Raw genomic sequence first — 16,128 nt, 5'->3', positions numbered from 1 at the left:
ATTATACACCATAATTAAATGGGATTTATCCCAGGAATGCAAGAATGGGACAAAAAGCTTTTCCTCTAAGAACTGGAAAAAGACAAAATGCCCATTTTCACCAGTCTTATTCAACATAGTACTGAAGTCCTAGCCAGAGTAATTAAGCAAGGGAAAAAAAATTTTTTGAACAGGGATCCAGATTGGAAAAGAAAAAGTCAAACTGTCCGTATTTGCAGATGACATGATCTCACAAGCAGAAATACCTAAAGACTCTATCAAAAAACTCTTAGAACTGATAAATTCAGTAAAGTTACAGGATACAAAAATCAACATATAAAAATCAGTAGTGTTTCCTACGACAATAACAAACTAGCTGAAAAAGAAATCAAGACAGCAATCCCATTTCCAATAGCTACAAAAAATAAAATACCTAGGAATAAATTTAACCAAGGAGGTAAAAGATCTCTACAAAAAAAGTGACAGAACACTGGTGAAAGAAACAGAGGAAGACACAAAGAAATTAGAAAGACATTTCATGTTCACATATTGGAAAAATTGTTGTTAAAATGACCCAAAAAGATCTACAGATTCAATGTAATTCCTACTAAATTACCAATGCTATTCTTTACAGGTACATAACAAGCAAAGATAAAATCTGTATTTGGCTACAAGACTCTGAATAGTCAAAGCAATTCTGAACAACAGAATAAATCTGCAAGCATCACAATTTCTGACTTCAAAATAAACTACAAAGCTATAGTAATCAAAACAACATGGTACTTATATAAGAACAGACATACAAACCAGGAGAACAGAATAGCAAAACCAAAAATAAACCCACATATTTAAATCCAATGGATTTTTAACAAAGGCATGAAGAACACACATTAGGGAAAGGACAGTCTCTCCAATCAATGGTGCCATGAAAACTGGATATCCATAAGCAGAAGAGTGACACTTGATCCCAATCTCTCACCATATACAAAAATCAACTCAAGATGGACTAAAGACTTAAATGTAATTCCTGGAACTATGGAACTACTAGAAGAAAACACAAGAGAAAATGCTTTGGGACTTTGGTCTAGACAAATATTTTATTGTATAAGAGGCTAATATCCATAATATACAAGGAACTCAACTCAATAGCACACATGCACGCACGCGCACACACACACACACTCACACACACCCACAGAGACACTCCAATTTTAAAATGGGCAATTGCTCTGAGTAGACATTTCTCAAAAGGTGACATATAAATGGCCAACAGGTATATGAAAAATGTTCAACATCACTAATCATAGGGAAAATGTAAATAAAAACCACAACAAAGTATCATATCAGTTAGAACAGCTATTACCGAAACAAACAAACAAACAAAATACGGTGAGGATATAAAGAAAAGAAAACACTTACACACTTGGTGGGGAATGTACATTAGTAGCCATTTTGAAAAACACCATAAAAGTTCCTTAAAAAGCTGAAAATAGAACTAGATATAATCCAGCAATCCCACTACTGGGTGTACCTACAAATAAAATTAGTATGATAAAGAGATACCTTGTACTCCCATGTTTATTGCAGCTCTATACACAATAGCAAAGATATGGAATCAACCTACCTATCCATCTACAAAGGAATGATGGATAAAGAAAATGTGGTATAGGATGGGTGTAGTAGCTCACACCTCTAATCCCAGCACCTTGGGAGGCAGAGGCAGGCAGATCACGAGGTCAGGCATTCGAGACCAGCCTGGCCAATATGGTGAAACCCCATCTCTACTAAAAATACAAAAATTAGTCGGTGTGGTGGCGTGCACCTGTAGTCCCAGCTACTTGGGAGGCTGAGGCAGAAGAATCGCTTGAACCCAGGAGGCAGAGGTTGCAGTGAGCCGAGATTGCACCACTGCACTCCACCCTGAGCAACAGAGGAAGACTCTGTCTCGAAAAAAAAAAAAAGAAAAGAAAATGTGGTGTGTACGTACAATGGAATACTATTATGCCAAAAAAAAAAAAAAAAAATCTTGTCCTTTGCAGCAACATGAATGGAAATGAAAGTCATTATGTTATGTGAAATAAGTCAAGCACAGAAAGACAAATATTGCATATTCTCACTCATACACAGGGCTGGAAAAGTTGATATCATAGAAGTAGAGAGTATAACAGTGGTTACTAGATACTAGGAAGGTAAAGAAAAAATGGGGAGTATGAAACATTATACTGGGAGATACAAAATTATAGCTGGACCAGAGGCTGAGAAGGGTAGAGCCGGTGGAAGGGGCAAGGAGGAGAGATGGTTAGTGGGTACCAAAACAATAGAATTAGTAAGACCTAGTATTTGATAGCACAACAGGGTGACTATAGTCATTAATAATTTAATTATACATTTTTGAATAAGTAAAAGAGTACAATTAGGTCATCTGTAACATCAAGAATGCTTGAGGGAATGGATATCCCATTTTACATGATGTGATTATTAAACATTGCATGCCCGTATTAAAACATCTCATGTACATCATAAATATATAGACCTACCAAGTACACACTAAAATTAAAAGCAAAAATCAAAAAAGAACTACAAAAAAACTTACAGTTGGATGAGAGGAATAAGTTATAGTGTTCTATAGCACTGTAGAGTGACTACAGTTAACAATAATTTACTGTAGATTTTCAAATAGCTAGAAGAGAGGATTTTGAATGTTCCCAATATGAAGAAATGATATACGTCTGAGGTGATGAATATGCTAACTACCTTGATTTGATCATTACACATTATATACATGTATCAAAGTATCACTCTGTGCCCTATAAACATATATAATTATTATATGTCAATTTTTAAAAGGCAAAGATTATCAGGCTGAATTTTAAAATATAACAAGATATAACTATATGCTCTCTAAAACAAACACATTTTAGATTCAAAAACATAGAGTTGAAAAGAAAAAGATATGCAAATAGTAACAGCAGAAAGCTGTAACAATTATACTAACATCAGACAAAAGAGACTTACTTTTTTAAAGTTACTAAAAACAAAATGCGACATTTTATAAGGATAAAAGAGTCCCTTCATGCAGAAGATATAAAACATTTATGAACATAGCAACAAACCCTTGAAATACGTATAGCAAAAACTAAGAAAATTGAAAGAACAAATAGATAATTCAACAATAACAGCAGAGACTACAATATCTTACTTACAATAGTGGACAGAATAACTGGACAGAAAGTCAACAAGGACAGAGAAGGTTTGAACAACATTATCAACCAGTTATACCTGACATCTACATATCTCTAACAACTCCATCCAGTAACTACAGCAACTGCAAAAATACATATTCGTATCAAGAGAAGTCAGAAAATAATTGATCTGGGTAAAAATGAAAACACAATATACCAAAATTCACAGCTGTAAATGTCTGCAACAGGAAAAAAAGCCAGCCTGGGCAACATACAAGACCTTGCCTCTACAAATAATTTTTTTTTTAATTAGCCAGGCGTGATAGTACATGTATGTGGTCCTAGCTACTTGGGAGGCTGAGGTAAGAGCATCACCTGAGCCCATGTGGTCGAAGCTGCAGTGAGTAATGATCAACACTGCACTCTAGCCTGGGCCTTGTCCAAAAAGAAAAAGAAAAGCAGAAAGAAAGAGATCTCAAATCAATAATCTAAATGTCCACCTTGAGAGTAGAAAAACAAAATCAAACCCAACCCAAAACAAGGAGAAAGAGGGACCACAATAACAAAAAGAAAAAGAAAAACAGAGGGACACTCTTCAGAATTATTTGTTTCAAGTATATTAAACAATGAGATGTCATGATACTAAATATGTATACACTTAATAACATAACTTTAAGATATATAAAGTGAAAACTGACAAAACTAAAAATGAGAAATAGACAAATCCCCAATCATAACTGGAGGTTATACCTCCAGCTATGGCTATATTTGCAGACATACCTCAACATCTAGTAGCTGACAGAATAAGCAAACAATGAAAAGCCATACGGATTTATAAGATTTGAAGAACTCTAATGACCAATTTCTGGTAAGTGATATTTACAGAACGCTACAGCAACAAGTGCAGAATACACACTTTTTATCAATTGCACATGAAACACAGAAACAGACTATATATTAATTTATACATTTTAATAAGTTAAAATCGTACAGACAATGTGCTGCTGACCACAGTGGAATTAAATAGAAATCAGTAACAGAAAGATAATTAATAAATTCCTAAATATTTAGAAATTAAGCAATATACTTCTAAGTAAGCCAAATAATAACCCAATAATCAAAGAAATCAAAATGGAAATTATAAAATTTTTTTAACTTAATGAAAAGACAATATGAAATCCCACGTGATAGTGCTAAATATATGGTTAGAGAAAAAAATTACAGCATTACATATATGTATTTCAGTAGAAAAAGACTGAAAAAAAAGCAATGACTTAAGTTTCCAACTCAGGAAACTAGAAAAAAGAAAAGTAAATGGAATCCAAAAAAAGTGAAAGAAATTATAAAAATAATAACAAAAATAAATGACAAAGCACAAGTACAACTCAAAAAAGAATCAACGAAAACAAAAATTAGTTCTTTGAAAATATTAATAAAATTAGTAAGACCCTAGCAATATTGATTTAAAAAATACAAATTACCAGCATCAGGCATGAGAAGAAGATATCACTGCAGATCCTACAGATAAATTTTTTTAAATCAGGCAGCTTTATAATAAACACCAGCCTGGGCATAAGGCGCTCATGTCTATAATCCCAACACTTTGGGAGGCTGAGGTTGGAAGGTCATTTGAGCCCAGGAGTTTGAGACCAGCCTGGGAAACATCGCGAGACCTTGTCTCTACAAAAATTATAAAAATTATTCGGAAATGGTAGCACTGGCACTCAGAGGAAGCAGAGGTGGGAAGGCAGCTTGAGCCTGAGAGGTCAAGACTGCAGTGAGCTGTGATCATGCCACTGCACTCCAGCCTGTGCAACAGAGTGAGACTTTGTCTCAAAAAATAAAAATTAAAAAAAAAAACAGTAAACAACAAAAAACCCAACTTTACTCCTTACATGTAACAATTTAGAGCAGGGCAGCAAACTTTTTCAGTACAGATGGAGACAGTAAATACGTTAGGCTTTTGCAAGCCACGCAGTCTCTGTCCTAGCTACTTAATTCTGCTGTTTTAGGGTAAAAGCAGCTACAGACAATAAACAAAATGAGTAGCTATGTTTCAATAAAACTGTATTTACAAAAGCAGGCCCAGGACACAGTTTGCTGATCCCGAATTTTCAAAAAATAGGGAAATTCCTTGAAAGATACAATTAACCAAAACTGACAACAGCAGAAATAAAAGTCTAAATGATCCTACATATCTTAAATTAAATCAGCAGTTTATAACTTTACATCATAACCCAGATGACTTCATGTTTAATTTTTCCTTAAAAAACTGAGAAGTTGGTAATCTCACACTTCCTGATTCTGAAACTCACTACAATGCTACAATAATCCAAACAGTGTGATAGTGTCATAAAGGCAGACATATAAATCAATGGAATAGTATTGAGAGCCCAGAAATAAACCCTCACATCTATGGTCAAATGATTTTTGAGAAGGGTATCAAGACCATTCAGTGTGAAAGTACAGATATCAACAAATGGTGTTGGGAAACCTGAATATCCACATTTTAAAAAAAGAGAAAGAGGTTGCGACACTACCTTATACTATGTAAGAGCAAAAAAATTAGAAGAAAACACAGGAGAAAAGCTTCATGACATTAGATTTGACAATGATTGGATATGACAGCAAAAATCCATACAATGAATGAGAAAAATAGTAAGTTGAACTTCATCAAAATTAAAAACTTTGGTGTATCAAAGGATGCTATTATAGAGTAAGATGCCACTGATAGCATGTGAGGAAACATCTGCAAATCATGTATCTGATAAGGGATTGATATCCACAATACATACAGAACTCCTATAACTCAACAACAAAAAACAAAGAACCCAATTCAAAATTGGGCAAAGGACTCAAATAGGCATTTCTCCAAAGAAGACAAACATAGCTAATAAGTACATGAGAAAAGAGGCTCAACATCACTAATCATCAGAGAAATGCAAATTAAAACCACATTGAGATATCATTTCATACCCATTAGGTTAGCTATATAAAAAAAAAAAAAAAGTAAGACAACAAGTGTTAGTAAGGACATGGAGCACTTCGAACATTTGCACATTGCTGGTAGGAATGTAAAACAACGCAATCACTGTGGAAAACAGTATGGTGATTCCTCAAAAAATTAAACGCAGAATTATCATATGATCTAGCAATTCCATTTCTGGGTATATACCCAAATAAATTAAAAGCACAGTCTCAGGTATATTTGTACACCTACCTTCATATCAGCATTATAGCCAAAAGATGAAAGCAACCCAACTATCTATCAGTGAATAAATGAATGAACAAAATGTGGCATGTACATATAATAGATTATTTAGACTTAAAAACAAAGGACATAGTAGCATATGCTACAACATGGATAAGCTTTTTTAGACATTGTGCTAAGTGAAATATGCCAATAACAAAAGAACATTGAATGATTCCACTTATATGAGGTACTTAAAATAGTCAAATTCATACAGTCATAAAGTAGAATGGTGGTTGCAAGGGGCTGGGAAGAGAGGAAAATAGGGAGTTAGTGTCTAATGGGTACTTCCCAAATTTCAGTTTGGGAATACGAAAATATTCTAGAGATAAGTAGTAGTGATGGTTGCACAACAATGTAAACATAAGTAATATCACAGAATTGTACATTTAAAAATGGTTAAAATGGGCCAGGCATGATGGCTCATGCCTGTAATCCCAGCACTTTGGGAGGCCAAGGTGGGTGGATCACCTGAGGTCAGGAGTTTGAGATCAGCCTGGCCAACATGGTGAAACCCAATCTCTACTAAAAATACAAAAAATTAGCCAGGCATTGTGGTGGGTGCCTGTAATCCCAGCTACTGGGGAGACTGAGGCAGGAAAATTGTTTGAACCCAGGAAGCAGAGGTCTCAGTGAGCCAAGATGGCACCATTACACTCCAGCCAAGAGTGAAACTCTGTCTCAAAAAAAAAAAAAAAAAAAGTTGAGATGATAAATGTTGTATTATATATATTCTATCACAATTTTAAAAAAACTACTAACATTGATCTTAAACTGTCAGAGATTATAAAAAGAGGGAATACCTCACAAATAAATCAATAAGGCCTATACACACACACACACACACACACACACACACACGACATTCAAAACCAGGAAACAACATTCCAAGAAAGGAAAATCATAGGCTAGTATCGCTTATAAGCAAATACACAACAAAATCAATCAAAATTTAACAAATTGAATCCAACAATATGTAAAAAAGATAATATATAATCCAGGAATTCAAGGTTAAGATTGGAAAACAATGTAATTTACCACATTAATAAAACAAAAGAGAAAAATCATGTATCAACTCATTAAATGTAATATTTGATAAAATTCAGCATTCATTTATGATTTTTAAAACTCATTGGAAAAGTAGTAATACAAGAGAATCTCAACTCAATAAAGGTTATTTATCGCTAACAACATACTTAATAGTAAAACACTGAATACTTTCCCACTGAAATTGGAAACAAAAAAGGATGTCTATTCTCATGACCTCTACTCCACATTATATAAAAGGCCCTAGCCCAGTGCAATAATGAAATAAAACGAAATAAAAGATACAAGTATTGGATAGAAACATGTAAAACTGTCATTATTTGCAGATGACATGATTGAACATGGACAATCCAAAAGAACATACCAAAAACTGTTAGACATTTTGGGCCACGGGATAGGTCAACATACTAAAACCAATTTTATCTCCCTGTACTGGTAACAAATTATTTAAAAATAGAGGGGTTTTTTTGTGTTTGTTTTTTGAGACAGAGTCTCACTCTGTCGCCCAGGCTAGAGTCCAGTGGCGCGATCTCGGCTCACTGCAACCTCCACCTTCCCAGTTCAAGTGATTCTCATGCCTCAGCGTCCCAAGTAGCTGGGATTACATGCATCAGCCACCACACCTGGCTAATTTTTGTAATTTTAGTAGAGACGAGGTTTTGCCATATCGGCCAGGCTGATCTCAAACTCCTGACCTCAAGTGATCCACCCACCTTGGCCTCCCAAAGTGCTGTGATTGATTACAAGCAAGAGCCACCACACTTAGCCAGAAAACAGGTTTTTAAAATGCTACTTAACCATCAATAAAAAGAGGTAAAATTTAATTAAATACATGCAAAATTTCTCTAAAAAGTTCAAAACATTGCTGAGAGAAATTAAAGGCCTAAAACTATGGAAAGCAATGTTTTGTACATGAATTGAAAAACTCAAAACTATGTCAACTCAATATGTTAATTCATCCAAAATCGATCTATAGATTCAATGTAATCTCAGCAAAAACACTAACAGCTTTCTTTTTTAGAAATTAATTATAAAAGTTACAAGTTGAAATTAAAATGTATATGATAGGCTGGGCATGGTGGCTCATGCCTGTAATCCCAGCACTTTGAGAGGCCAAGGCGGGTGGATCACCTGAGCTCAGGAGTTCGACCAGCCTGGCCAACATGGTGAAACCCCGTCTCTACTAAAAATACAAAAATTAGCCAGGCGTGGTGGTGCACACCTGTAATCCCAGCTACTAGGGAGGCTGCAGCAGGAGAATTTCTCCACAGGGAGGTGGAGGTTGCAATGACCCGAGATGGCACAACTGCACTCCGGCCTGGGCTATAAAGCGAGACTCTGTCTCAAAAAAAAAATAAAAAAATAAAATATATGTGGAAATACAAAGGACCTAAAATAGTTATGAAAATCTTGAAGGAGAAAAGAACAAAGTTGTACTAATTACACTGAGATACCAAGTCTTATTATAAAAGCTACAGTAACCATATGGAGTGACACAAGAATAGATAAACAGATCACTCAATAGAATAAAGACTTCAGAAACAAATCCACACACATACAGCAACCTGATTTACAGCAAAGGCTTACTGTAATTGAGTAAGGAAAGAAGAGTTCAACAAATGGTATAGATCAACTATCAGTGGAAATAAATTAATCTTTACCTCTATTACACATATGCAGAAAAACAAATTTGAGATGAATCATGGAATTTAATAAAGCTCCTAAAAGAAATATAAAAGAATATATGTTGTTGGTGTAAGCAAAGGTTTCTTAAATAAGACAAGAAAAACCCTAACCACAAGGGAAAAGATTGATAAACTGGACTTCAGTAAGATTATTAACTTTTATTCATCAAGACACCTTTATGAGTAAAGATACAAACCACAAACTGAAAGTAAATACTGCAAAACATCTATCTGGCAAAGGACTCATTTCCAAAATATATAAAGAATTCCTGGCCGGGCAAAGTGACTCACACCTGTAATCCCAGCACTTTGGGAGGCCGAGGCAGGCGGATCCCGAGGTCAGAGGATCGAAACCATCCTGGCTAACATGGTGAAACCCCGTCTCTGCTAAAAATACAAAAAATTAGCTGGGCATGGTGGTGGGTGCCTGTAGTCCCGGCTATTCAGGAGGCTGAGGCAGGAGAATGGCGTGAACCCAGGAGGTGGAGCTTGCAGTGAGCCGAGATTACGCCACTGCACTCCAGCCTGGGCAACAGAGTGAGACTCTGTCTCAAAAAAAAAAAAAAAAAAAGATTTCCTATACATCAATAAGACAGAAAATTCAATCTTTACAAAAGGAAAAAAGACTTAAGACTTCACACAAAAAAAAAGTAGCTAAATGGCCAATAAGAATATAAAAACGTCATTAGTCATGAGGAAAATAGAAGTTAAAATTACAATGAGATATCACTACATACCCACTGGAAAGGCTAACATTAAAATAACAAACATACCAAGTAGTAGCAAAAATGTGAAATACCTGGAATGCTCATAAGTTGTTGGTGAGACTGGAATTGATATAATCACTTTGGAAGACTATCTGGCAATACGAAATGAAAACACAGGCTAAACACAGGCCCTACCTTCTAGGTATACACCTAAGAGAAATTAATACTTATCTTACCAAGACAGATGTACTGGAATGTTCATGGAAGCTTTCTTCACCAGCCACAAATATTAAAAACCCAAGTGTCCATCAAAAGGACACTTTTTTAATGTGTAAGTAAATTGTGGAATCTTTATGCAATGGAATAGTACTGACAATACGAAAAACAAACTCTTCTAACAACAGGGGTTAATCTTAGAAAGGTTGAAAGAAAAAAGCCAAACATAAGTGATTCCAATTTTTTTGAGGTTCAAAACCAGGTAAAACTTATCTATGTTGACAGAAGTCATATTACCAGTCACCTCTTTTAGGAGTGGGGAGTACATCCCCCCACCCCAGATGGAGTCTCACTCTGTCGCCCAGGCTGGAGCCCAGTGGTGCAATCTCAACTCACTGTACCCTCCACCTCCTGGGTTCAAGTGATTATTGTGTCTCAGCCTATAGAGTAGATGATATTACAGGCACCCACCACCATGCCTGGCTAATTTTTGTATTTTTAGTAGAGACATGGTTTCGCCATGTTGGCCAGGCTGGTCTCGAACTCCTGACCTCATGATCTGCCCGCTTTGGCCTCCCAAAGTGCTGGGATTACAGGCATGAGCCACTGCGCCCAGCCTGGAGTACTTAATAAAAGTAAAACAGGTGAGCCTTTTGGGGTGCTGGAAACATTCTATTTTTTATTGGACAGTAGTTGCACAGGTGTAAAACATTTTTAAGTTGAGCTGTTGGCCGGGCGTGGTGGCTCACGCCTGTAATCCCAGCACTTTGGGAGGCTGAGGCAGGCGGATCATGAGGTCAGGAGATCGACACCATCCTGGATAACACGGTGAAACCCCGTCTCTACTAAAAATACAAAAAATTAGCAGGGCGTGGTGGCGGGCCCCTGTAGTCCCAGCTACTCAGGAGGCTGAGGCAGGAGAATGGCGTGAACCCGGGAGGCGGAGCTTGCAGTGAACCGAGATGGCGCCACTGCACTCCAGTCTGGGCGACAGAGCGAGACTCCGTCTCAAAAAAAAAAAAAATTGAGCTGTTACACTTGGGATTTGTGCTCATCAAAAAAAAAAAAGAAAATGAAAATACTAAGCCACTCAACTAACCTTGGAAACAGGAAAAAGAAGCAGCCAGGAGTATTATTTCTTAGTGTTAAGTCTAGACTGACTTAATAAAAGAGTAATAAAAGAGGCTGTGGACTATAACTAAAAATTATCAATAACTATCACTGTCAGATTAAGTCTTCCCTTATCTCCTAAAAATCAGTTGGTCCCTGATTCTTCTGAGCTTGCACAGATCCTCAAGTTTAACAGAATTTCTTGGCATATGTTACTAATATAGGTAATAAATGAATTAATGAATATGTGATCTTTGAAGTTAGAGTTCTTTTGCATCAGACCAATCTCATGTTAAAAGAAACTAAAACGATTAATAAAGAAGTTTCTAATTTTACTGCCATTCTCAATGTATCTACTCAACACTCTGAGGATGCTGTGGGAAATGTCATCTTTCCTCACGATCTGAACCTGGTTTTTTTGTTGTTTTTTTTTTTTATCTTTTTTTCCTCAACCCCCACCAGCCAGCCACCCTTCCTGATGACTTTCAAACCCTTCCACTGACCAAAAAGGAGAATGAGAATGTAATATTTTCCAGGCTTATACAGAATTTTGACAACATAAATTAGCACATTCATAATGCTTGAAAATTGACTAAATAGAACAATTCTGACATTAACAATGAAATCGTCTTTCTGTCAAGGCAACTTTAAGTAATCCCATTCTAATATACCGTCACCTGGGAACAAACTATTTTTAAAGATTATGCAGGTCGGGCGTAGTGGCTCACGCCTATAATCCCAGCACTTTGGGAGACCGAGGCAGGCGGCTCACCTGAGGTCAGGAGTTCAAGACCAGCCTGGCCAACATGGTGAAACCCCGTCTCTACTAAAAATACAAAAATTAGCCAGGCGTGGTGGTGCGCACCTGTAATCCCAGCTCTTAGGGAGGCTACGGCAGGAGAACTGCCTGAGCCCCAGAGGCAGAGGTTGCAGTGAGCCGAGATCACGCAGCTGCACTCGTCTGGGCGACAGAGCAAGACTCCATCTCAAAAAAAAAAAGAAAATAATGTAAAATAAGACCCCCTTGTTTCAGGGTAGTTCAAAATACATCAGTAGAAAAGTTTCGTTTTTAGAGCACAAAGTCAAGGCGTAGGATACAACAGATTACCGTCTAAACAAGTTGAAAACTGTTTCCAGTTCATGACAGCTACATAGCTTACCTGTTCCAGCACATCCAACTTTAACTCGAGCTTGCTAAGTACCACGTCTCCACCCCATAGTGAAAGCTGTAGATCTGACGGCTTTAAGTTCTTGATGTAGCGATTCACATAGCTCATTAAAATTGGAGTTACATATGACTCCAGCATCTTTTAAGGTAAGGAGTCAAAGTCGGAAGCTGAAAGGAGTAGATAGAAACGTTATAAGTCGGCGGTATAGTGAAGGAAAGAGCGTTAGTTATCTCAGGCCGAAAGCACTAAGTCCCCACCAAAGCGGCCGTTCGCCTCCTCTTAGAAGCAGAGAAAACTCAAGAGGACTCCCAGCTCCAGCTGCGACTTCCTCACAACTACGACACCCCTTGCCAAGCGAAGTAAGGGAGGAAGATGTAGTGACCAGAAGAGAGCGGGTCCCTCAGACAGGAAGAATGAAGTGAGGCGGACTGCCCTTCGGCCGTAGTAGCCCTTCACCAACCCAGCCACTCCGCTAGGCCCTCGCTTCCCGGAACCCAGCCGGATCTGCCACCATAGAACGAAAGCTAGAAGGCCCCCCCTCCCGCTCCCGCTCCCCAGCACTCCACTCTCCGCTCACACGCCAGAGTACCGCCGCGTCCCCTCCACCTCCAGGTCCCTGGCACCCACCCCCGCCGGCAGCGCTGCTCCTGTACCGCGCCACTTCCGGGTGTGCCCTACTTGGTGTTCAAAACAAAGTGTCCCTCCACGGCCGCCACTCTACGCAGCCGGACCGAATTTCTCAGGCTAGAGAAGCTACTCTGCGCCTCTTCGTGGAGAAGGACTGTTGCGTTCGGCTAGCCAGGGTCCCAGCTGCGACCCTGCTAGTTAGTATAAAGATCTAGGAGGTGTCTGAGGGGGTGGGGGGAACCGTAAAGGGGAAACACCCGAGATCCGGAAGTGGCGCTCCGGGGAAAGGGTGGCTGCGGGTGCTGGGGCCGCTGCGCGGTCGGCGGTTCCCGAGGTGGAAGTCTGTCCTGGGTGGGGAGGGTCGCTGGTTGGATGCCGAGGAAGAAACCACACCTAGCACTTAAAGCCCTGAAAAAAACAGAGGTGGTTGTCTTTCTTGAGAAATGGGAGGACTGGGAAGAGGAACTAGGTTGGGTTCACTGGGGAGGGCAGAAGCAATAGGCCGCTGGTAGGAGGAGCGAAGTAAGTGACAGATTTCAACTTAGTTCCGAGGTTTATTTGCTGGAAAGAGGGTGGATGTGGGAAGATAATTGAAGGGATTAGGACGTACACTGTTGGAGGACGCGTTTTGGCCAAATGTATAGACAAGCTCTCGCATTCTGTTATTTTCACAAAGCAATGGTGAAGTACTCCCTAGTTTGCTGATGAGGGGCGGGGGAGGGATGGTCAAAGAATATTGTGGGGAACCATAGGATTGCAGTCTGACGTGAGATTTACGGAAGCTGCGGCAATAACCAAAATGAAGACGGAATTGAGAGTTCTAGAGACAAAGTGAATATAACTGATAAGTAATGAATTCAAGAGTTGTAAGGGTCGGTGTTGGTTTTATTAGGCTGTAATGAGTGTATAAAACATTACCTTTCCGTATAATAGCTTGCAAGCTAACAAAGTCAAGAAATTCAAATATTAACTCGGAAAATATATACTGGGCTTAAAGGAATCGCATAGGACATGCTGCCCAAGTTTTGCCCAGCTTGTCTTATTTTTGATTAGCGCTGAAAAAAACACCTACCAGTGCATTTTGAAACTAGACTCCTAGTCAGGCGCGGTGATGCACACCTGTAATCCCAGCACTTTGGGAGGCCAAGGCCTCCAAATTGCTTGAGACCTGTCTGGCCAACATGGAAAAAACCTGTCTCTACAAAAATATTAGTAATACAAAAATAAGCTGAGCACGGTGCCTGTAGTGTAGTCCCTGCTACTCAGGAGGCTGAGGTGGGAGGATCACTTGAGCCCCAGAGGTGGAAGCTGCAGTGAGCCGTGATCACACCACTGCACTGCAGCCTGGGCGACAGAGTGAGACTGTCGAAAAACAAAACAAAACGAAAAAGAGAAACTAGACTTTTTTTAAAAAGTTATTCAATAACCACCCATGCCTAAAGCTCTTTCCTGGAATTCAAAATTACCATTTCTGGAAAGAGCTTCAGTAACTGCAACAGAAAAGAGGCCTGAGGATGCCAAGGTGTTTAGATTTATTTTGTTACTGAAAATAAGGAAATTAAGTTTCCCCAAAAGAGGCAGCAGCTAATTGCCAATTCAGAGCAGCTGTTCCTTCACAAGAACGCCTTAATAACTCAAATATTTGAGTATTATCAAAACTTGCCAAATTATACAAATGAATTAATTTCTTTTTTAGTTATCTGCTTCATCTGAAACACAGGTCAAAGCCATGACTTAGAGGTTTTAACATAAAGAAAATGGTTCCACTAATTGTATAGAACCTCTCAGCAGTATACAACAGTAGCTCCAGGTCTTGTCGTTTTTCTAGAGAAAAAAGGCCTAGTTTTCTCTTATGGTGATCTATTAAATAAAAACACGATATTAAGATAAATTGGCCAAATATAGGAGTAGAAATGTGGCTAAGATATTTGAACAAATAACATATGGAATGCTAAACATTTTTTGTTCTCGTATGCCATTTTTCTCCTGGAACCAACAAAAAAATGGACAAATTCCTGGCTTGGGAAAATTATCTGGGCACTGTGTTTTGGTTTAAGTTTCAAAAAATTTGTAGTTTTCAACCTGTATTCCACTGTGTCCTTTACCATAAGCAGTTAAGATAAATTTAATTCCTCTTCACTAATAGTTTCATAGCTCATTTTTTAAAATGTCAAATGGCAAGTCTTTTCCAAATCTATTATATCTTTGTATTGTAAAATTTTTCTTCCCCCCACAAATATTGTTTAAGTGTTCTCAAGACTTTGAGGCAGGTTGGTTCTGTAGAGGCAGGCCTTGTTCTTGATCTTAACAGGAAACCTTCAAGTTCCTCACCATTAAGTATGTTGTTAGCTGTAGGGTTTTTGTAGATGTTCTTTAGCAAACTAAAGCTCACTGACAGTTATTATCATAACATAGGTGTTAGATTTTGTCAAATGCTTTTTCTGCATCTATTGATATGAACATGTGATTTTTTATTCATTAGCCTGTTAATGTGATTGATCACAATAATTGATTGTTGAATATTTAACCTTGCATACTTGGGATAAGTCCCACTTGGTCAAGGCTTGTACTTCCTCTTATACATTGTTGGATTTAATCTGCTGGTATTTTGTTGAAGATTTTTGCATCTATGTTCATGAGAAATATTGGTTTGGTTTTCTTATGATGTCTTTATCTGATTTTGGTATTATAGTAAGGATGGGCTCATGAATAAGTTAGGAAGTATTCCTTTGCTTCTATTTTCTGGAAGAGATTATAGGGAATTGGTATAATTTCTTCCTTAAATGTTTGGTATTACTCACCAGCAAACCCATCTAAGCATAGTGTTTTCCACTTCAGGTTATTAACCATTGTTTCTTCATTCTGTTTTTAATTTTCTTATTTATTTCCATCTCCCTGCTTACATTTTCTAGCTGCAAGATTAAAAGATTGAAAAAGGTAGAGAAAGGCTTGTTTTTTTGTTTAGTTTTCTATTATGTGTGGTATATATATGGGATCTTCAACTACAGGGACCTGTATCCCTAACACCTCGCATATTATGTGGTACCTAATAGGTTATGACAGTGATTTACTTTAACAATTATTCAGGGAATCTGCTTACCTTTTCCTTGTGTACACGGGGCTAAATTATTATTCAGGCTGTCTAACAGCCAGGTG

General features: G+C 37.9%; 1 protein-coding gene across 1 annotated transcript in view; it reads right to left on the bottom strand.

Moving 5' to 3' along the window:
• LOC111520902 (vacuolar protein sorting-associated protein 13B) overlaps positions 1-13,705 on the bottom strand; it is an 883,038-nt gene extending 869,333 nt beyond the window's left edge. The window contains exons 1-2 of the mRNA XM_026454936.2: positions 12,923-13,705; positions 12,337-12,512 (exon numbers count right to left, since the gene is read on the bottom strand). Of these exons, the coding sequence (XP_026310721.1) occupies positions 12,337-12,483 (147 nt within the window). The 5' untranslated portion in view covers positions 12,484-12,512; positions 12,923-13,705. The remainder of the gene's footprint in view (positions 1-12,336; positions 12,513-12,922) is intronic.
• Positions 13,706-16,128: the final 2,423 nt, after the last annotated feature.

This window comes from Piliocolobus tephrosceles, chromosome 7, assembly GCF_002776525.5.
Source record: "Piliocolobus tephrosceles isolate RC106 chromosome 7, ASM277652v3, whole genome shotgun sequence".
Taxonomy (NCBI): Eukaryota; Metazoa; Chordata; class Mammalia; order Primates; family Cercopithecidae; genus Piliocolobus; species Piliocolobus tephrosceles.
Note: the sequence above shows the minus strand (reverse complement) of the source record. Positions and strands in the feature narration are given on the sequence as shown.